This window comes from Ogataea polymorpha (assembly GCF_001664045.1).
Source record: "Ogataea polymorpha strain NCYC 495 leu1.1 chromosome Unknown OGAPOscaffold_3, whole genome shotgun sequence".
NCBI classification, from domain to species: Eukaryota; Fungi; Ascomycota; class Pichiomycetes; order Pichiales; family Pichiaceae; genus Ogataea; species Ogataea polymorpha.
The window spans coordinates 221,413-242,377 of record NW_017264700.1 but is presented as its reverse complement, the minus strand read 5'-3'; the positions used below and the strand labels follow the sequence as shown (position 1 = coordinate 242,377).

The 20,965-nt window shown below is 54.3% G+C and overlaps 10 protein-coding genes across 10 annotated transcripts; 4 read left to right on the top strand and 6 right to left on the bottom strand.

Moving 5' to 3' along the window:
• Positions 1-437: 437 nt before the first annotated feature.
• OGAPODRAFT_75868 (uncharacterized protein) lies at positions 438-5,520 on the bottom strand (the record flags this gene model as incomplete). Its single annotated transcript, XM_018356097.1, has 1 exon — positions 438-5,520. The coding sequence occupies one exon, from the start codon at positions 5,518-5,520 to the stop codon at positions 4,513-4,515; it is 1,008 nt and encodes a 335-aa protein (XP_018211190.1). The 3' UTR covers positions 438-4,512.
• OGAPODRAFT_47977 (uncharacterized protein) lies at positions 2,502-3,845 on the top strand (the record flags this gene model as incomplete). Its single annotated transcript, XM_018355567.1, has 1 exon — positions 2,502-3,845. A coding segment is annotated over one exon (1,344 nt), but the record flags the coding sequence as incomplete, so codon positions are not given.
• An 88-nt stretch (positions 5,521-5,608) lies between the features above and the next one.
• On the top strand, positions 5,609-7,563 carry OGAPODRAFT_93284 (uncharacterized protein; the record flags this gene model as incomplete). The annotated part of the gene is made up of 2 exons (XM_018357311.1): positions 5,609-7,421; positions 7,459-7,563. 2 exons carry the CDS (start codon positions 5,609-5,611, stop codon positions 7,467-7,469), a joined length of 1,824 nt encoding a protein of 607 aa, XP_018211189.1. The 3' UTR covers positions 7,470-7,563.
• Positions 7,554-10,178, bottom strand: OGAPODRAFT_75866 (uncharacterized protein; the record flags this gene model as incomplete). The annotated part of the gene is made up of 1 exon (XM_018356096.1): positions 7,554-10,178. The coding sequence occupies one exon, from the start codon at positions 10,176-10,178 to the stop codon at positions 7,554-7,556; it is 2,625 nt and encodes an 874-aa protein (XP_018211188.1).
• Positions 10,179-10,400: 222 nt separating this feature from the next.
• Positions 10,401-11,021, bottom strand: OGAPODRAFT_7550 (uncharacterized protein; the record flags this gene model as incomplete). Its single annotated transcript, XM_018356033.1, has 1 exon — positions 10,401-11,021. One exon carries the CDS (start codon positions 11,019-11,021, stop codon positions 10,401-10,403), a length of 621 nt encoding a protein of 206 aa, XP_018211187.1.
• Positions 11,022-11,400: 379 nt separating this feature from the next.
• Positions 11,401-12,232, top strand: OGAPODRAFT_16034 (uncharacterized protein). Its single transcript, XM_018354133.1, has one exon. The coding sequence runs from the start codon at positions 11,510-11,512 to the stop codon at positions 12,218-12,220; it is 711 nt and encodes a 236-aa protein (XP_018211186.1). The 5' UTR covers positions 11,401-11,509; the 3' UTR covers positions 12,221-12,232.
• Positions 11,402-14,284, bottom strand: OGAPODRAFT_75863 (uncharacterized protein). Its single transcript, XM_018356095.1, has one exon. It carries the CDS (start codon positions 13,682-13,684, stop codon positions 12,242-12,244), a length of 1,443 nt encoding a protein of 480 aa, XP_018211185.1. The 5' UTR covers positions 13,685-14,284; the 3' UTR covers positions 11,402-12,241.
• OGAPODRAFT_16032 (uncharacterized protein) lies at positions 14,252-16,349 on the top strand. The gene has a single exon (XM_018354132.1). It carries the CDS (start codon positions 14,285-14,287, stop codon positions 16,313-16,315), a length of 2,031 nt encoding a protein of 676 aa, XP_018211184.1. The 5' UTR covers positions 14,252-14,284; the 3' UTR covers positions 16,316-16,349.
• OGAPODRAFT_93278 (uncharacterized protein) lies at positions 16,345-17,118 on the bottom strand (the record flags this gene model as incomplete). Its single annotated transcript, XM_018357310.1, has 1 exon — positions 16,345-17,118. One exon carries the CDS (start codon positions 17,116-17,118, stop codon positions 16,345-16,347), a length of 774 nt encoding a protein of 257 aa, XP_018211183.1.
• Positions 17,119-17,147: 29 nt separating this feature from the next.
• Positions 17,148-20,935, bottom strand: OGAPODRAFT_82000 (uncharacterized protein; the record flags this gene model as incomplete). The annotated part of the gene is made up of 2 exons (XM_018356585.1): positions 17,148-20,791; positions 20,920-20,935. The coding sequence occupies 2 exons, from the start codon at positions 20,933-20,935 to the stop codon at positions 17,196-17,198; spliced, it is 3,612 nt and encodes a 1,203-aa protein (XP_018211182.1). The 3' UTR covers positions 17,148-17,195.
• Between the last annotated feature and the right edge of the window lie 30 nt (positions 20,936-20,965).

Sequence of the window (20,965 nt, the reverse complement as noted above, 5' to 3'; positions counted from 1 at the left end):
TGCAATTGATTGGAAACAAGATCACCAATGACCAGCTCAAGGAGCTCGACATTTGTTTGAGCTCCGAAGAGCTGCATTGGACCGAGCAGTTTCTTAATTTGCAAGGAGCAGTGGCCCTTTGCAACGTGCTCATGCAGCTGTACAAGACCAAGCCGCTTATCAGGACCCAGGGAGTGCCCAACCGCCACCAGCCTCCGTCGCCCGCGCAGATCCTCTTCACGAACCCTGCAGAGGACTACGAGACCGTGCTGGACAAGGAGACCAAGTTGTTCCGTTGCATCAAGGTGATAGCTGACCTCACCGTCGGAATCGATCATCTGCGCAAAATAGACATTTTCATTCCCGCCATTTTGGGCGGGCTCTACTCGACGCGGCCGCAGGTCCGCAAGTGGGCCACCGACATCATCACATATTTCTACCACAAGACCAACTGCAGCCCGCTAATATACAAGACCATTCACAAGCCCGTCAACGACAACGTCCATCTGGCGTACATCAAGGAGCTCTACATCTCGCGGCCCAATCTTCTCGACCGGAAGTCGCAGTACATTTTGTCGAATGCCGAGCGGGTCAAGAAGTACGAGGCGTGGTTTTGGGCTGTCATCAGGCTGTTTGAAGGCCGTGGCAAGATGGGCAGCCGGGTCGGCTCTTATGAGGAATTCAAGCTCAGTGGGCCCATTTCGAACAATTTCCTGATCGAATACGGACTTTCGACGCTCCTGTTGATCAACACGCTTCTCCAGTACTCCAAAGACCTTGGAGACAGAACCAAGCTGCGCCGGCTGTTCCAAGTTGCAGGTATGACCGAGCTGTTTGAGCATCTGCGGCCGCTGGAAAACGTGGACATAGAGCATAGTATTGCTAACATTGAGAACTCGGAACGTGCCGATTTGCAGGAGCTCAAGCAGATGGAGGAGTTTCAAAACAACAACATCAACTTCAACGACCCGCTGTCGCTGTTTCAGGCGATGCTGAACAAAGCCAAGGGCACCGAGGCTGAAGGGTATCTGACGTCAATGATTCAGAATATGTTCATCAGCCAGTCGTCTAATTTGCACACCTTGGATCCCCAGCAGGTGCACAGGAACCTGAAACTCATGGACACGTTTGTGTCGAACATCACCATGGCGTCCGGCGAAGACGACACAGACATGAACATCTCGATCAACCGGCTGATATCATCGTACAGGACGGATGAGATTGCACGGAAGGCGATGCTGGAAGCGCGCGAGGCGAAGAAGCGCGCGGAAGAGGCCGAGGCCGAGCGCGACAATGCGCTGCAGAAGCTCAATGAGGGCTCGAAGGGTGTCATTGAAAAACTCTACAGAGACATTGCAGAAAGAGACGAGATTCTCGATCGGCTGCGCGAGAAGCTCGAGGCCAAGGACAACGAGGTCAGTGAGCTGCGCAGATTGCGGGTTTTGGACAAGCACCAACAGGAAACCGAAATGCGCGAGATGTTGCTTCTGCTGCATAGCCAGCGGCTGCTCTCCAGTCCGCCAGAATCCTCTGGAACGGCGTCCTCCTCTATCAAGACTGAAGGATCGTCCACCGTGGAGGAGCTCCGCAAGCGTCTCAAGTCGCAGGTCGACAAAAGCAAGGTGGAGGTCAAGAGAATTGGTCAATCCGGAGTGGAGCCGAACGCTCGACTGCGTGATTTGCGGTTCCAGATGGACTTGTTGGAAAGAGAGGCCAGGGACTTAGAAAACACAGAGTTTGAGGACATTCTTGCGCAGAAGCACGACCCAAACAAGGTCGACGACGTCAAGACCTTAAGCGAGCTGCGGGCCAGACTCGAGTCGTTGCAGAACGACGCAAACAAGGTGATCAAGGTACAGGCCAACTTGAGTACGCAGGAAAAGCTCGAAAGACGCAAGATGGAGGCTCTGGACAGACTTCAACGGCTAGAGAAAACCATGCAGGAGCTGAAGATCAAGGAGTTGGAGGATGTCGATTCGGCAGATCGTCGCACCCTAGATCCAAAGCAACGGGCTGTCAAGAACGAGCGTGCCGAGAAGCTGAAGAGCGAGCTCAGTGAGTTGGAAACCTTGTGCAGCAATCTACGGTTCCAGTTGAGTCTCAACAACGAACAAGTCGACAAGGAGGCCCTTTTGCAGAAGTTCGAGGACCAGTACTCGAGAGGCAAGAAAGAGGTGCCAAAGGCATCATTTGTAAGTTCTGCTCCGCCGGTGATGGTTGGTAACTCGGTGAAACAGATCGATACCAGCTCGATGAGGCCATTTTTGGGAGAGCTGGAGAGGACGGTGGGCAAGTCGCCCGCTCTTGACGAGAAGGAAAATACGGAGCCTGTTGAGAAGCCGGTGGTGAAAGAAGAAAGTAAGGAAGAGCCACCTAAGAAGGAAATTCCAGCACCTGTTGAGTCTGCCATTCCGCCACCGCCACCTCCTCCTCCACCACCACTTCCAGTTTCTGCAGGCTCGCAAGGAGTTGCTCCTCCTACTCCGCCTCCGCCTCCTCCTCTTCCCGCCACGGGCATGGGCATGCCACCTCCACCACCCCCACTTCCTTCTGCAGGACAGAAGCCAGTTGCAACACCAGAAAGCTCGCCGTTCCTTGCTCCAGGGCCGTTTGACATGCTTCCCCGTCCTAAGAAGAAGCTCAAGCAGCTGCATTGGGAGAAAATTGACGACCCTGTTGGTTCGTTCTGGGCCAACATGGGTTCAGAGGATATGGCCAAACAGCTTCTGGAAAACGGTATTTTTGACGAGATCGAAGTGATCTTTGCCGCCAAAGAGGCCAAGCGCATTGCTCGCAAGAAGAAAGAAGATGCGAAGAAGATTTCTTTTTTGAGCACAGACGTTTCACAGCAGTTTGGAATCTGTCTTCACTCGTTTTCCGGGCTTGATGACGAACAGGTGGTTGCAAAGATTCTGCGGTGTGATAAAGACGTTCTGGACAAGAGCGCGCTGCTAGACTTCCTTGCTAAGCCGGAATTGAACGAGATATCCAATACATTGGCTAAGAACTTCGAGCCGTACTCGACAGACTGGCAGAACGACAAGGAGGCCAAGCATGACAAGGATCCGAGCGAGCTTGCCAGAGCAGATAGGATATACCTGGAGCTGATTTACAATTTGCAGCATTACTGGAAGTCGAGAATGCGCGCGTTGAACGCCATTCTTAACTATGAAAAGGATTACGAGGAGTACGTCAAGAAGCTGGAGATGCTTGAAAAGGCTTTGGAGAGTCTTGAGAACTCCAAGACTCTGCGGAAAGTTTTTGACATTATTTTGATTGTCGGTAATTACATGAATGACAAGTCCAAGCAGGCGCATGGGTTCAAGCTGAGTACGTTGCAACGACTCGGTTTCCTAAAAGACCACAAAAACCTAATTTCGTTCCTGCACTATGTGGAAAAAGTGATCAGAGAAAACTACCCAGAGCTGATCTCGTTTGTGGACGATTTGAAGCCCACGATCGATGCAGCAAACATTTCCGTGGAGCAACTGAAGAACGACTGTCAGATGTTTTCACAATCGATCCGCAATATTGACGCTTCGTTGCAAGACGGGAACTTGAGCGATCCGTCGAAGTTCCACCCGATGGACAAGTTTTTGCACGTTGTTTTCCGCGGCCTGCCGAACGCGCGCGCCAAGGCCGAGCTGCTGAGCGACCGCTCAAAGCTTGTGATGGAGAAATTTGATTCCATGATGCGCTATTTCGGCGAGGATCCAAACAGCGACGAGTTTGTGCGCAACTCGTTCCTCAAGAAATTCAGCGAGTTTGTCGAGAACTTCGAGCGTGCCTCGAAGGAAAACAAGGAGCTCGAGGAGCGCAACAAGAAATACGAGATGAGCATGAAACGGTTTGAGGAAAGCAAGAAGGAGAAGGAGAGGCAGCAGGAGGCGCCGAAGATCAACTCCGACATGGACAAGTTCCTCCAGCAGCTGCGACAGACAGGTCCGTTGCGCTCGGAGCCTACGTCTGCAAAAATCAAGCAATGGGCCAAGAAGCACACAGCGCTCTCTGCTTCTGCTCTGGAGTCACCGTCGAAAGCGTCTGACCAGGACGACGAGGATGATCTGCGGTCGAAGACCCACGATCTGCTGATGAAGCTGACACAGCAGTCTGTCGACGATTCCAGTCCGCCGGCATCGAGCTCCTCCTCGGCAGTGAATATAAACTCAGGAAACGGGTCTGAGCTCAAGTTGAGCGACAAGATGAAGAAACGGTTGCAACAGAGCTCTCGTACGTCTTCCATCACATCGCTCGACTTTGACTCGGTTTCGCGGTCCGAGTCTTTCAAAACCAGCCGTTCGCGGCTGGATCTGGCGAGCCAGGCCCTCAGCAACCCGTTGGCAGAGCAGGAGGCCAGTGCGATGTCGCCTAATCCGTTGATCGAGGATAAGGAGGAGGAAGAAGAGGCAGAGAAGGAGGATAAAGTCGACGAGAAGTTTATTAACGGTTCTGTGCATGACGAGGCGTCCGAAACGTTCGAGTCTCCAGACGAGTTCCAGGACGCCAGCGAACAGTGAATACATATACGTGATTCTAATTTCCCTTGAGTAACTCGAGAGCGAGCTGGAGCTCCTTGATGGCGGTCTCGATGTCTTCGTAATTGAGCGCCGAGATGGCGAATCTGGCACGTTTCTGTGCCTGGGCGATGATCTCGTCCGTCTGCATCATTTGCTGGATATCTTGCTTGGACAGGACAGGTTTCGCTGGGGCCTTTGGCTGAGACTGGGGCTCTAACTTGGCTTCTGGCTTTGGAGCAGGCAGATCGGGCACTTTTGCAGGTGTCTTGGGGAGGCCGAGCTTGTTGGGCTCTTCCTTAATGATTGCTGGCGCGGCCGGCAAATTGAGTGAGTCATCCAGCGAGTCTGGAGCCGACGGCAGAGCTGGAGGGGACGATTCAACGGGTGTGTCTGTTGGCGGTTTTTCGGGCGAGTTGATCTCCGATGGAGGGTTGGGAAGTGCCAGAGACGGCGTCTCCGGCTTCTTTTCGCCGGTTTCTTCCCAGCTGGCAACTTCTCGTTCCTCCTCGGGCGTCGCGTAGTCGTTGGGGTCTTCTCCGTTCTTGATAGCCTTGAGGATCCGTGCTGCGTGGAATTTGGCGTATTTCTGGTACTTTTCGAGCTCCTGCTGTTTGTCCTTGAGTTGTTCTGGCCACAGGTTGAGAACTTGGTAGAAGTCCAGCGCTGCTTTGAAGTTCTCTACGGTTTTCTTGGAGGCCGTATGGTTGGCAACTTCTTTAAAAGAGCGGTCGAAAATTGCAGTGGCAAACCCCCATATAAGCTTGAAGCTGGATGCCGGATCATTGATTATTTCAAATGACTTCGATGACGACTCCTTGATCGCCACCTTTTCCTGCTCGATGTCGTCCAGCAGCTGCAAAGCGTACTGTTCTATCTCCTTTGATTTCTGGTGCAATTGGTTATCCAGAATCAGTTCTGCCGCGTATAGCTTGCAAAGGTACGCGATGCTGGGCTGCACGCCTGTGAGCTCGCCCGCACGCTTCACGAACGGCTCAATTATTTTCAACCCTTCCGGAACTGACATGGATAATAAATAATTATTAATAAATGCAATAGGTAAAAGTAACAAGCTTTAATTTTCTCATTTGGGACGCGAAATTCGTATTTTGCAAATGGAACCAAACGAGCCCAAAATTATGGAATTGGCCAGTCCCGACCCTGTGCCGCGACTTGCTACGTACGGCGATGTTACCGTCGTGGAGTTTGACGTGGAAGGGTGCACGGTGATGCGCCGGACCCAGGACTCGTGGGTCAACGCGACGCAGCTGGCTCGACTGGTTTCTGTTGTCCGGCCCAAGATTAGTGGGTCAATAGAGGCCCAGGCAAAACAGGGCGCTCACGAGATTGTGCAGGACGCTCCCGACCAGCTGAAGGGCGTCTGGGTGTCGATTGAGCGTGCGGAATCGCTTTGCAAGGAATACGACATTTACGGCGTATTGACGCCGCTGTTCAACTACAAAGGCCCCAAGGACCTCGCACGCACAATGTCGACGCTGACGGAGGCGGACGAGCCTGCATCACCCACGAAGAAGGCTAAGATTGCGCCCGAGCTGCCTACTCTGCAGACTTTCGACCACGACACCCGAGTGCCCAACCCGAACGCTCCTCACGCGCTGGCCCCGCTCGGCGACGACGAAGCCGACGAGAAGAGCAAGGTCGTGCTGTCATCGTTGTTTCTGCCGAACCAGAAGGAGCTCTCGCTGGAAGCAGTCGCTATCGACGCGCCGATCGACGACAACGGCCAGACAGCACTGCATCTTGCCGCCACACTGGGCCGCATCTCGCTGGTCAAAGAGCTGGTCTCGCGCGGCGCCAACCGTCTGCGCGGCGACAACGACGGCCAGACAGCGCTGATCCGCGCCGTCCACGCCACAAACTGTCTCGAGCACTCGTGCTTCGACCAGCTGCTCGACTACCTGTATCCGGCCATCACTGTGCTGGACCACAAGGGCCGTTCTGTCCTGCACCATATCGCGTACACGTGTGGTCGCAAGGGCCGCAACGAGGCGTGCAACTACTACCTGGAGACACTGCTGGAATGGGTGGTGAAACGCGGCCCACACCTGCCTCCAGGACAGCAGATGAGTCTGACCTCGTTCATGCAGGAGGTGGTGAACATTCCGGACCGCAACGGTGACACGTGTTTGAACATCGCGGCGATGGTGGGCAACAAGCAGATCATCCAGCAGCTGCTGGAGGTGGGCGCAGACCCGAACAAGGCCAACAAGGCGGGCGTGAAGCCTGTGGACTGCGGCATCGACGTGGCGTCCGCACGGACCCGGCTGCCACAGCCGGCCACGGTGCAGAGCGTGCCTGAGACGCCCAAGCTGAGCAGCATGAAGATTCTGGAGTCGCTGCAGACGTTTGTGAGCCAGCTGGGCAGGGACTTCAGAGAGGAGCTGGAGTCGAAAACGAGGCAAGTCGACGAGATCCACCCCAAGCTGCGCGAAAAAACGTACAAGCTGTCCGAGAAGCGCAAGCAGTTCGAGGAACTAGATAAGCTCGTGCGCAAGATTGGCGACTACAAAACCAAGATCATTAACCTGAACAACGCTATTCGCGAGGAGGAGCAGCGGTTCGTCGAGGAGACAAAAGAGCTGCCCGTCAACTCCCAGACGTTCGACGGCGACTTTGACGCCGACGAGCCGTTCACTGTCTGGTCCGTGTATAACGAGGTGGAGAGGCGGCTGCAGGAGACCAAAGACCCGGCCACGTCTGTGGCCGACTTTATCAGCGAGCTGGACCCGGCTACGCTGCTTGCGTCCGAGCAGCTGGAGGATCTTCCGCCCGCCGTCATCTTGGAGGCCCGGATCAACGCCTACACGAAGAACAACGCGATGCTGATCGAGCGCACCAAGAGTCGCCGCTCCTCGAGCCAGGAGCTCGAGCAGCAGTTCAAGCGTGTGATCGGGCTGTGCATCGGCAGTTCGGTCGACGAAATCGACGAAAAGCTGCTTAGCAGCCTACTGCTGAGCGTGGAAAACGACCCGGACCCGGAGATCGGCCAGATCAAAAAAGTCCTGAGTATAGTGAACGAGATAGACAAGTAATTGATATTTAGCTGGAGTACGGGTTTTTGTGGTACGAAACGGTGGTCTCGTGCGCGCTCTTGGCCAGCGCATACGGGTTGTTTTTGTCCCTCCGCGGCTGGCTAGGCGGCTGGTTAGACGGCTCCGCGTACGGTCTGGCGTACTGCTGCTGATACAAGCGCTGCGGAATCATGTTCGGCGACTGTGGATAGTACTGCTGGGAGTGGTTCAGCGGCGGCGGCGGTCTGCGGCGCGGAGACGACATGTTGGCCGCTGGCGCCTGCGGAGCAGAGTAGCCGTTCGGGTGTCCGTTCGCATAACCGGCAGCCGGAGGCGGTGCAGGTCGCGGAGCAGACTGGTAGTCGTACATGGAAGGGCCCTGAGGGTTGTACGGAGACTGCAGCTTCTGGCCCGGCACAGGCTGTAGCTGCGGGTTCTGATACCCGCCGTACGCCACCTGCTGCGAGACTATGTTGTTTGGAGGAGCTCGCTGGAAATGGTGTTTTTGCTGGGCTGGTCTGTACTCTACAGAGCCCGAGGAGCCGGATCGTTGTGGGTCGTAATATGTCTGGGACGGTCTTTGCGGCGGGTTTTGCAGCTCTACTGCCGGAGCATAAGAGTTCCCGCTCTCTGCGTCGTGTCTAAATGGCCTCTGTCTCGGCACTTCAAGAACCTTGGACTCCTGCCGCTCAGGAGGCGCCTGGTACGCAAAGCTGGGCTGGATGGCCTCTTGGTACGACCTGTTGAACGCTGTGAACGGCGATACGACTCGTTCCTGAGAAAAACCTCTTTTCTCGGAGCACTCGCCAGAGTCTGTGGACGAAGCTAGCGAGGGTGTGCTGCCAAACCGCGGGTTCGGCTGGCCATATGGCGCGTGCGGCCTCGTGGTTGGGGGGGTGTCAGGGCCCGGCGACGGAGACGACTTGACTACAGCGGGGGTTCTGGTGCTTGGATTGATGATCTGGATGTCGTAGTCATCCTCGTCGTCTTCGTCCCCATCCGATTCCTCCTTAGGATACAGGTCCTCAATTGCGTCTTTGTTGACGTCCAAGTTGGCCAGCGAGTCGTTTAGCTGGTCATAGTCAGGCAGCTGGGCGTACTTGGAGTAAATCTTTGCCAGGCCACCCGGTGACGACTGTTTTTGCTGTGGTTCGCTGGCTGGCTGGAGCTCAGGGGTCAGTACTTGCTCTTCGCGCTGTCTAAACCGCAGCTCGGAGTACAATGAGCCACCGTCCTCGTTGTCTTTCACGTCCACCACGTTCTGAGATGGGGTCTTTTCCTCTGCCTTTGGAATCTCCTTGGCCAGACCAGACATATGTTTTCCTCTGTCAATTCCAAACTGCGGTTTTGGCGTCATCGTAGGAGACTGCGGGTTCGAGAAAGACCGCACTTTGCCCGCAGCAAGGTCTCTGGAGAACTCCAGCATCCCCACCGCTCCAGCTGTGCCCTCGACCGAGCCGCAGCCGTCGTAGCCCATGGCCACCTTCGGCCTCAAGATGTCCTTCACGCCCTGCTGCCATTGGTACGACGTCCAGGAACTCGTCGTGGCGCTGGCTGTGAGCTGCATCAGATCGTCCACCTCAAGGTAGTGCACCTTGGGCAGCACCGGCAGCGCAAACAGCAGCGACTTGGGGTCGAGCTTATCGGCATTAAGGCCTTTTGGGCGTCCGTACAGATGGAAAGCGTCCAGTAGCGGGATCAGGAACCGGATCAGCGTGTCGTAACCCGGCACCGACGAGTGCTGGTCGGGCATCAGGAAGATGGAGCAGTCCTTAGTGCCTTCCGACTTGGAAAACACAATAGAGCCGTCCAGCTTGATCATTGTGCTGTGGTCGATGACCGCGTAGTTTTGCGGATACACGGCATAGATGGAGTTGGCGTCGGTGATGGTGGCCATGGCCAGCTTCTTGCCCTTTTTCTCCGACTCGTAGAAGACGACGCGGCCCGGCACAAACCTCTTTTTGCTCTTTTTCGCTGGAGGCTCAATCACCGTGAAGCACCGCTTCCAGGGCATCCCGGCGCCGAATCTGACGCTCGTCCACTCCTCGTGGTCGAACTTCGTCTCTGCCAAAATGACCTTGATGTCCGACAAAAGCGACCCGCGCGCGCTCAGCAGCGCTCCCGTGTACGCCTCTTGCAACAGTCGGTATTCGGCCGCCGCGAGTCGGAAGGCCGCGTGCCACCGTCGGAACTGCTCGGTGGACGAGATCTGGATCAGGTACCTATTTTTCAGCGTAGTCGACACGATGATGACGTTTTTCAAATTGCCGCCCGAGGACGGCAGCTGGTCGATCGCCTTAAATGTAGCGTCAGTGAAATTTATGTACGACGGCTTGCTAGCCGAGTCGACCGACGGCACCTGCTCCACCTCCTCCACTCTGTAAACCGCGAGCTGGTTGCCTGTGAGAACACCGTACACCTCCTCCCATTTGCGCTCCGCAGGCTGGCCCTCAGAATCCAAATCCTTCAAAATCATAAATACTCCCTCGTGGTATCTGCGATGGGCCTGCGCAGTGAGCAGAGTGGCGATGGGCGATAGGGCCGGGCTCAGCTCGCCCCGGGATTCCGCCGTCTCCACGCGCCTGGGAAGTGAGGATTTTTCCTTGGGCGGTGAAACCGCCTCTTTGCGAGAGAAGCTCCGAAGCTTGTTCATGAGAATAAAAAGGGTGTTTATAATTTCGACGATAAAAAAAATTACCACAACGACGCGACTTCCGTCGCTACGGAATTTAAAGAGGCGCAATAAGCCAAGAGTTGGACGCGCGGGCGCAACGAACGCAGCCGTGTCTTGGCCGAATCCTTCCGGGTATCTTGTGTATCGAGACTATAGACAGATTATGCTGTGTGCTGGCTGTCCAGCATGACGAAATGGCTGCTACCCGTGTGCGGCTGGGTGGCGCGCAAATTTCAGCAGCTGCGTGTTTTTCAACGGCGCACTGCCTGGTGGTGTCTGTGGCTCTGTGGCCGCTTTGTCTCTGGCCTTGAGATTGAACGATTTCAGAAACACGGGAGAGTATTCTGCCGCCGCCCCGGCCTTGTCCACGATAGCGTAAGTGCTCTTGCGCACCATGCCCTTGAACGCGGCAATCGGCGTGCTGATCCACTGCGTCTCTAGCGGGCCAAACCGCACCACCTGGGGCGATTCCGCTACGCTATGTTCTGAGCTGTACATTGAAAGCTTGGAGAGCGACAAGTCTGTGCTGCTGACTGTCGACGTCCGCGAAATAGCTAGTGTGGGAGCCGTGTAGCTGTGTTTTCTCCGCTTGCGGAGCAGATGCCACAAGTAGAGGCCGGCGATGGCTGCGGCAACGGCAGCAAGGGGAAGCGCCAGCCCGAGGGCAAGGGACAACTGTGATTGTTTTGCCTGTGTCTGTTTCTGGAGGCCGATCCCGGCTATAGAGCTGGAGAACAGCGTGTAGGTAGCCACGACGGTTGTTGTGACAGTGGTGATGTCGTCGTCCGCGACAAGACTGTAGTCTGCTATCTCGAAGGCCATGGCGGAAAAATAGTGCGCATTTTCTTATATACCCCCGGTGTGTCTGGCAATTGTCTGAGACAGATGTGATACATCGGCCTGACGTTGGGGCCGTGGTCTAGGCTGAGAACGGTTTTGCGTTCTAGAACCACTGGGAGGTTCTATTTCTAATTAGTCAGTGCAAGACGGCAGGTGCATAACAAATTCGTGAGCATAGAATCAGGTGCTCTGTAATTGTGGTGATTTATTTGTGCAATGTTGAATATTTTATTTATTTATTGCATACTGATTTTATTCTAATGATTACCGTTATTGGATCTCTCAATTACGACCTCGTGACATTCTCCCGGCGCTGTCCACGCGCTGGTGAGACGCTGCAGGGTGAACAGCTCGAGGAACATCTTGGTGGAAAAGGCCTGAACGAGGCGATTGCAACCGCAAGACTGTCTGTTGCCAAGGGCCATGTTCGCATGTGGGGCAACGTTGGTGACGACGAGCACGGGAAAAAAATGGTGGCCGCTCTGAAGGAGGCCAGCGTGGACACAGGACTGGTTTCTGTGCTGCCTGGCGTCAGCTCGGGCAGTGCAACCATCATTGTGGAGACCGAGTCCGGAGAGAACAGAATCATCATTATTCCCGGGGCCAACGGCGAACTGAAGCCGAGCGACGAGCAACTGGCGGAAAATTTCAAGGACTCCCAGCCAGGCGACTTTGTTGTGCTGCAGAACGAGTTTCCCGGTGTTCGCAAGGTGATTGAGTGGCTGCACGCCAACAAGCCTGACGTTTCCGTGGTGTACAATCCGTCGCCGGTGCGGGAAAGTTTGCTGGACCCCGAGCTGCTCAACAAGGTTGCGTACTTGGTGGTGAACGAGGGAGAGGCTGAGCAGATCACAGGCCGTTCTGGCGGCGAGAAAGACCTGCTTGCTGCTCTGCACCAACTGCTCCCGCGTCCGACGCTAATCATCACGCTGGGGGGCCGCGGGTGCATTTTCCAGAGCGGTGAGACTGTCGAGAGTGTGGCAGGCGTCAAGGTTCGCAGCGTGGTAGACACAACCGGCGCCGGCGACACGTTTCTGGGCGCCGTGGTGTCGCAGCTGTATTTTGGCGCAGACCTGGCCCGGGCAGTCGAGTTTGCGACGGCGGCCGCGTCGGTGGTGATCCAGCGCAAGGGTGCGGCAGAGAGCATCCCAGAGTACTCTAGAATAGCATTAAGGAACTGAATACGACTAATTAGACGGATATTAAGACTTCTCCTCGGTGAGCATGTCCTCGGGCAGGTCCAGCTTGAGCGACCGCAGCGACGGCAGCTGGACGGTGGACTTCGAGTTGAGCGAGCTGCTCATCAGCGACGAGACCGTGGCCAACGAGCTGTTGAGATTGACTCCGGACGGGATCGAGCTCAGCGACGCGGACGGATATAGCTTGGGCGACACAGACGGCGTCTGGAGCGGCGTGCCGTCCGGCGTCGCCTGGCGCTGGTGCAAGGATGGCGCCTGAGGCATGCTGCTCAGCCCCAGCAAGTGCAACGCCGCCGAGGAGTCCTTGCTGGCGATCATGGTAGCCGTTGGCGACGTTGGGATCGCCGGGGAGTTGGGCCTGGATTTCTTGAACTGCGGCTGTGGAAGCCTGTGATCGGCCGACGAGAGGTCTGTGCTGGAGAAGGAGCGGGCCAGGCTGGACAGGTTGCTGGACGACGCAGAGTTATTGTAGACTGTGGCGGAGCCGGAGCCTGAGGAGTGCAGCTGGGGCAGCGAGCCGGTGGACGGTGTTCTGAGCGGCGTCAGGCGCAGCGTCGAGAGCGAATTGAGCGGCGGCGGCCGTGCGTGCGCACCGCTGGACACAGATGGCGGCGGCTGCGGCTGCTGCGGCTGCGGCTGCTGGTGGTTGTTGTGGAAGTACTCGCTGAGCGAGGGTAGCGACTTGACGTACTGAAGCTCCGATGGGCCCGATACCAGCGCCGCAGCCGCCAGCTGGGCCTGCTGGGCCTGCTGTTTCTGCTGCTGGAGGTTCTGGAGCTCTTGCGAGGCGGCCGTGGCCAGCACGTTGATGTCAAGCAGTGACTTGGCGGTCTGCAGCTGCGGCTTCTGCGGCTGGGGCTGCTCCAGCACGGACTCGTCCTTTTTCTGTTTCGCAGCCGGCTTCGACTCGGTCACCAAGGCTTGTTTCGGGATCCGCGACGTGGAACTCGATTTTTTCATGTATGCAGGTCTCGAGCTCTGATTGATGGCGTCGGTGAGCTCCCAGTCTGGGTTGTGTGCGTTTTTCCTGCGCGAGTTGGGGTTGGTGTGTATTCTGGAGTGTCTGGTGAGCTCGTCGGACCTCGAAAACCGCTTGAAACAACCAGGGAAGTTGCACTGGTGCGGCTTTTCGCCGGTGTGAGTTCTGATGTGTCTGGTCTGATGCTCGAGCCGGTGGAACGCCTTGTCGCACATCGGACATTTGTACGGTCGCGGCAGGTCGCTGGGCGGAACCTTCTTCTTGAGGTTGGCGTTGGCACTGGGGTTCTGTGTTGCCGGAGTCACGGCAGAGCCATTCGGGCTGGCCCTGTCGGTGTCGGGACGGGGCTCCGCAGAAGCCTCTCTTTTTATTTTGGCGTCGCCCGCGCGGTCGGGAGTTGCCACCGAACTGACGCTTGTTGCCATTCTAAAAGTAGTTTGAGACTCGGGAGGAATTTTGGAAGACATGTAGATAAATTTTTTTCACTCAGAAAACATGGGGTAATGGGAAACGGCCTAGCGGCCTGCTGTCAAGGATGGCGCTAAAACTACGCGGCGGTGGCGGGAGACGAGGGGCTGTCTACACTGTAGCTACGTTTTGTGCTCTCCGGAGTGTTTTGCTACAAATCATTGTGTCCCCGCATTTCTCTTTAGTCTAACGGTTTAATCCGTCCAATTGTGGGGCACATCCAGACACCGGAAAATTTTTAGGCCAGCCAGCCTCCGTTATTTTTTCCTTTCTTTAAACTCTTGTTACCCGGCTTGGGAAAGCTGTTGTCCGCATTCTTCAAGATTCTCACCGGCCGGCCCATTACACCCCGTAACAAATCATCCAGCCCAAAGTAAAATCTACACTTCTCTACGGCCGCCTATTGGCTGCTTCGTGGACCTCGAATCGGAGTCCCCAGCGCACCCCACATACATCCACGCCAAAAAACGTGCGGATGCTGTGCGCCAGGTCCTCCGCGCAAAGTCCGACTTTGCGCTCCCCAACATGCCATTATAAATTTTAGAATCCACCGTAGGAGTTTTTTCGTAGCAACGTATACTTTTGTTCTCTTTCCGAAAATGTCCCAAGATATCCAAACAAAAGCCATTAATACAATCAGAGTCCTGGCTGCCGACATCGTCGCCAAGGCCAACTCCGGGCACCCTGGTGCCCCAATGGGAATGGCTCCAGCCGCCCACGCCGTCTACACCCAGATGAAATTCAACCCAAAGAACCCACACTGGATCAACAGAGATAGATTTGTCCTTTCGAACGGTCACGCATGTGCGCTCTTGTACACATTGCTGCACCTGTTCGGCTACGACCTCACCATGGACGACCTCAAGTCGTTCAGACAGATCAACTCCAAGACCCCGGGCCACCCTGAGGTGGGCATCCCAGGTGTCGAGGTCACAACCGGTCCGCTTGGTCAGGGTATCTCCAATGCCGTTGGTTTGGCCATTGCTCAGGCTAACTTTGCTGCCACCTACAACAAGCCAGGCTACACTCTCTCCGACAACTACACCTACTGTTTCTTTGGTGACGGATGTATGATGGAAGGTGTCGCCTCCGAGGCCATGTCTCTTGCTGGCCACCTGCAATTGGGCAACCTGATTGCTTTCTACGATGACAACAAGATCTCCATCGACGGAAGTACTGAGGTTGCTTTCACCGAGGACGTTTGCGGAAGACTCGAGAAGTACGGATGGGACATCTTCGAGGTTCCTGACGCTGACACCGACGTTGCCGCCATCTCCGAGGCAATTGCCAAGGCCAAGAAGACCAACAAGCCTTCTTGTATCAGAATCAGAACCACCATTGGTTACGGCTCACTCAACGCTGGCTCCCACTCCGTCCACGGTGCTCCTCTCAAGAAAGACGACATTATTCAATTGAAGGAGAAATGGGGCTTCGACCCAGAAAAGTCGTTTGTTGTTCCACAAGAGGTTTACGACTTCTACCACAAGATTTCTGAGGCCGGTGCTGCTGCCGAGGCCGAGTGGAACAAGCTCTTCGAGGCCTACCAAAAGGAGTTCCCTAAGGAGGGTGCAGAGCTTGCTAGAAGACTCAGAGGCGAGCTTCCAGAAGGATGGCAAAACGTCCTCCCTACGTACCAGCCAGGCGACGCTGCTGTTGCTTCGAGAAAGCTTTCTGAGGTTTGCTTGGGTAAGTTGCAAGCTGTTCTTCCTGAATTGGTTGGTGGTTCTGCCGATTTGACCCCATCCAACTTGACCAGATGGTCTGGTGCCATTGACTTCCAACCTGAGTCCACTGGTCTGGGTAACTACTCCGGTAAGTACCTCAGATTCGGTGTGAGAGAGCACGGTATGGGCGCCATCATCAACGGTATCTCTGCTTACGGTGCCAACTACAAGTCTTTCGGTGCCACTTTCCTCAACTTTGTGTCCTACGCCTCTGGTGCGCTGAGATTGTCTGCTCTCTCGCACCACCCAGTCATCTGGGTTGCCACCCACGACTCTATTGGTCTTGGTGAGGACGGACCAACCCACCAGCCTATTGAGACCCTTGCCCACTTCAGAGCCATTCCAAATCTGATGGTCTGGAGACCAGCAGACGGTAACGAGACCTCTGCTGCTTACATCAAGGCCATCTCGAGCACCAAGACACCATCTGTGCTGGCTCTTTCTAGACAAAACTTGCCTCAACTGTCTGGCTCTTCTGTTGAGAAGGCCTTGAAGGGTGGTTACGTCGTTCACGAGGTTGACAACGCCAAGCTGATTTTGGTTGCTACCGGTTCCGAGGTTTCTCTGTCCATTGACGCTGCCAAGCTGCTTGCTGAGAAGGGTATCCCAACTGCTGTTGTTTCCATCCCAGACTTCTTCACTTTTGACCAACAGCCAGCTGACTACAAGCTGTCTGTGTTACCAGACGGTGTTCCAATCATGTCTGTCGAGGTGATGGCCACCTCTGGATGGGCCAAGTACGCCCACGCCCATTTCGGCCTCAACAGATTTGGTGCCTCCGGCAAGACTGCCGACGTGTACAAGTTCTTCGACTTCACCCCAGAGGGTGTTGCCAAGAGAGGTGAGCAGACCTTCGAATTTTTCAAGGGTAAGAACCTGATTTCTCCATTGCAAACTCCTTTCTAAATATATTATTCTCTACAGATGAGGGATAATCAACTCCAGACATTTTTAAATGGGTCTTCGGACGTGTAGTTGAACTGAGGCTGCACCGGCTGCGTGAAAGGTGGCGAGTGAAACGGCTGTTGTGTCTGCGACTGGCTTTGCGGCGACGGTTTCGAGTAAAGACTTAAAATCGATTTCTTGAGATCCGGTCTGCTGTTCTGGACCGTTGGCTGTGGATGCCGCGCGGGTGCCGATCCAAACAGGTCGGACGAAAACAAGTTTTGGGGTGCTGGTGCGGTCGAAGCTGGAGTCGGCTGGGCTGTGGAGGCGCTGACAGGCGTGCTAAGACCGTCCAGCAAAGAAGGAGTGGACTCAGTCTGTTGTAAAAGCTGTGCTGGAGACTCGCGCTGCTCCGTCATCTTTTTGGCAGCAGCCAGAGCGCCCGGTTCCTTGTCGCTCTTCCACTTCTTCATCTCGTACTTGGTGCGAATAAAATTCTCAATCTTGCTCTCGTCAGGCACGTAATTGTCCGGCAGCTTGTCCTCCCAAACCAAATTTGCCCGCTCGTTCCCCCACATTACCATGCTCTTGACCTGCTCGTCGGTCCACGAGTCCAAATCAACAGATTTCACCCGCGAAATGTGCGTCCCCATGCTTCTGTGTATACCTGAACACCTGATACAAACAAAAATGCCCAAGTTCCACGACGCCCAGCGCGGGTTTTTGGAGATCTTGCAGTCGGCACAGTTTTTGTTGGCAGGCTCTCTCAGCAATGTCTTGAGAATCTGCTGGTTTCTCTCGTTATGTTTTCTCTGTGCGGACATATAGCTGTGTTCAAGTTTTTTTCTTCGTTATCGGGATTTTTCATACTATATATAACAACACCTCACACCGCCATCGTCTAGTACACGATCCGCGATCGCATGTCGCTTATGCGGCGATCGATGTCCCGCGGCAACCTGTCCATCTTGGTTGCTATGCGGACCCGTTTGTCGGGGCCGAGACGATAGTACTCCTCGATCAGGTCTCCGTCAATGCTGTTTTTCGGCGGGTTGTAGTAGCCTTTAAATTTCAGATACTCGCGATCTGTCAAAGACGTAAACTCGTGTATGATCAGCCTCTGCAACTCTTTGAAAAAGTTGATTTCGGACAAGCTCTTCATTGGATACAGACACCCCATCTGTCCTTGTAGACAGCCGTAAATGATCGACTCGGCGCCTCCAATGGTGAGCGAGCCTTTCTGGAAAACCGTCGGCATGTCTCCAACGTAGTAATTCACAGGGTTGTCCAGCTTTGTCCTGCGCATCTTCACCAAAAATCCGTGGTTGTCCTCGTCGCTCATCTCGGAAATCTGCTCGGGACACCGCAGAACGGAAATGTTGCCGAACTTGTCGCCAACCACAACTGTGTCGTAGTCGAGTAGCAAGGTGCGGGTCACGTGCCGCTGCATGGTGTCGTCGATGAAGTCGACAAACGAGTTTTCCAAGGGCTTGTAGACTGTGTATCGAACACTGTCGCGCACGTCGCTAACAATGGCCCGGAATCCTTGCGTTTTGAGGTCGACAATCTCAGAGCATTCGAGTCTGGTGCTGGACCGTTTCACCAGCTGTTTCTGGCCGATGTCGTACAAGATGAGCTCGTTCCTGGCCCCGACCAGCAACTTACCCTGGAAGGCCGTAAGGGCCAGCGAGAGATGTTCGGTTTTTGTCGTTTGGAAAAGCTCCAGAGTGCCGTTCGAGGAGATGCGATACAGATGGATGAACGCTCCGTCATTGCGAGGCGGGCTGAGATGCTGGTTCTTGGCTGAGGAAACAGCCAGAAACGGCTCCCCCGGGCGGCTCTCAAAGTTCACCCAGCACGCTCTGAACGCTGTTTCGTCGCCGAGATCGATGGTCTGCGCCACTGATTTGTCTGCCACCACGACCGTCTGAATACAGCTGGCCCACTCACCGAGCGCTCTTGGATAGCCGAATTGCTGATACTCCTCGATTCGCTCCTCGTCAATGTCGCGCTTGGTGTCAATATCGCCCTCCAGAACATACATCATGCCGTTTTTGTCGGTGCAGTCGCACATGTATTTAGGAGTGTTTCTGAGCGCAATGCTCTCGATGATGGTGTCATTCTCCAGCTGATCAATGGTCATAATTGTCAAACTGTTGCCGTAGACAGCCAGCACTCCGTTCTCTGGAATATCTTCGCTTCTGAAAGAGCAGGCGTGCTGAAACACCGGTTTCGTCAACGGAGTGATTTTGAATTCAGAAGGACGAGTGTACCCCAAATAAGTACGGGTTGAGAAGATGCAGACTGCATTCTGGCCCACGGCCTCAATCTTGGACAGCTGCACAGGACGTGGACCCGTATATTTGTTTCGCGGATTCGACAGCTCGCCCGTTTGCGGGTCCATCTGCAACCGTGCATACACACCGCTCTCCATGCCGATGTGGACGTACAGAAGCGACGTAGCCAGCTCCGGCTCGTCTTCGTCGTCTTCTCCAACGTCTTTGTTGAGCACGATGGCCGTGTCTTTCATATAGAAGGCCATTAGAGAAGAAGCTGCAGAGCTCAAAATCTCCTCACTGACAACCTCGAGAGTGGACTCCGGGTCCGTAGAAAATACCGTGAGCGTTTTATCCTGACCCGCAACCAGCAGATACGGAAACCTGGCAGTGCCCGCCTGCACCTCTCCCAAGGTGAGCGCAGTGATTTGGGAAGCGAGCTCTTTGTGCTCGTTGTACTCTATTAATTTGTCCAGATCGTCCAGCTCGAAGTACACGATCTCGCGGTTCGACAATGCAATAGCAAGCTGTGAGTTGGTTGCAGAGCAGAGCAGAACGCGGATTCCAGCAGGGGGCGCCCAGTCAATGGTCTTCTGGGGCGTGTCGTCGACGTAGAACACCTGTCTCACGCCGTTTGGATGCACCTGGACAAGCGCGGCACTTCCAACCTGAAAAACGCCCAGCGTGTTTGTATCGAGCACCAGGCCACTATTTTCCACTTCCTCAACATCCTCGCCGATCCGCAAGACCAAAGTCCCGTCCACAAATGAGAGAACGATGTATTTGTCGTACTCGTCGTTTCTGTTGAGCTTCGAAACAAACACCTTTTGCACCACCGACGGCAGCTCTTGGGTGACGACCTCGCTAAATGGCAGCTCGTGGTTCAGCACCTTTATTGCCGAACGGGGTCCCGTGCCGCAAAGAGAGTATATCACAGGCAAACTGGTGGTCTCATTGGAATTGTATAATTTTGCGTCGATCAGCGGGTTGATGTTCTCCACTATATTCACAAGATTCAAATTATCGAGCGGCCTTGGTTCAAACAGAGTTGTTTCGTCGCTCAAAACAGCATATTCGTCCGGATAATCTTGAGAGCTGAATTTTCTCTGGTTTTCGTCTCCCAGCTTGTCGAACTGATAGAGATATTGGTCGCCAGATTCGCAGTTCGCGTAAAGGAATCCGGCTCTAAAAATCAGCAGCGACGTGCACACAGGCATGGTATCAAAGTACTGTATCTCCATCGAGTTCACCATGCCGGCCTCCCCTCGAGACTCGTCGCTGTCCTGGACAACGTAGTCTAGAGTGATTTTGAACAGGTCACCAAGCTCGCTCTGTAATAGTGCGAAAAAACTGTTTTTCAGCGTGTGCACAACTCCACAGACAATTTGTGAGCGTCTCCGGTCTCCGGATCGTCTTGGAATAGGAACTGTGTGCGTCATTTTGGACAGGCATTTATATTGGATTATTCCCTCCGAGCAGAGCAGCACCCCCGAAGGACCCTGGGTGCCTCCAGGAAGCGGAAGCAGGAAGTTTGAAGAGAAGCTGACCTCCTCACTGTACTTCTTCACCACGTGGTTGAGCCCGATGTCGAGCTCATAGTAGCATAAGGTCTTGTGCATTTTCTTATCGAACTTTTCCTCGAAATCCGAGTAATCGCACTCCAAGGCAGCAAACTGCGGATTCTCAAACCCGACATCCATTCCACAGATGCCAAATGTCAAGACCTTGGACTTATTCGCTTCCAATGGAGACGAAACTTGGAGTCTATTTCTGTGATCTGACGTGAATTTATAGACAAACTTGTTTTTCTCGATGGCGCCTATCATGGCAGCTCTGCTGCGCCCATCCACAGCAACGTACTCTCCAGGAGAAATTCTTCGCAAACCCGTCTTGAAATACGGTTCGTTAGATACGCTTTCGAACCGTCCCTTCTCATTATTCATCTCTATGACAGTCAAATTTCCGCTATCCGAGGTGATAATCAGCAAATCTTTATCTGATCCATTGCTCTTCAGAGTCTCTATCGATCTAATATGACTGAAGGTGTTCTGTGCCACCACTTTGTAAAAATCACCATTAATTCTATTCAATTTCCACAGCTCAAGAGTCGTGGCTGTAGCCCTCACAACCTCCTGTTGTCTTCTATTACCGGTGAAATTACCTATGCAGCACTTAACAGCCGTGACTGAGGGCCGAATAGTCAGGTTGTACAGGAACAAGTCTGGATTGAGAGACATGTTCAGGAAGGAATATATGATTTATTTCAATATTTTTTATCGACGCGACGATAACGACGCGCCCCCGTCTATAATACTGTATTTTATTTATTTTGTAAACAAAACGAAACACAAGATTTGCAGATCATGGCGGACGTCGCTAAAAGTACAACCCCGGG

Coding starts and splice junctions, on each gene's coding strand:
- OGAPODRAFT_16034 (XM_018354133.1), top strand. CDS start 11,510: ATGGTGGCCGCTCTGAAGGAGGCCAGCGTGGACACAGGACTGGTTTCT.
- OGAPODRAFT_75863 (XM_018356095.1), bottom strand. CDS start 13,684: ATGTCTTCCAAAATTCCTCCCGAGTCTCAAACTACTTTTAGAATGGCA.
- OGAPODRAFT_16032 (XM_018354132.1), top strand. CDS start 14,285: ATGTCCCAAGATATCCAAACAAAAGCCATTAATACAATCAGAGTCCTG.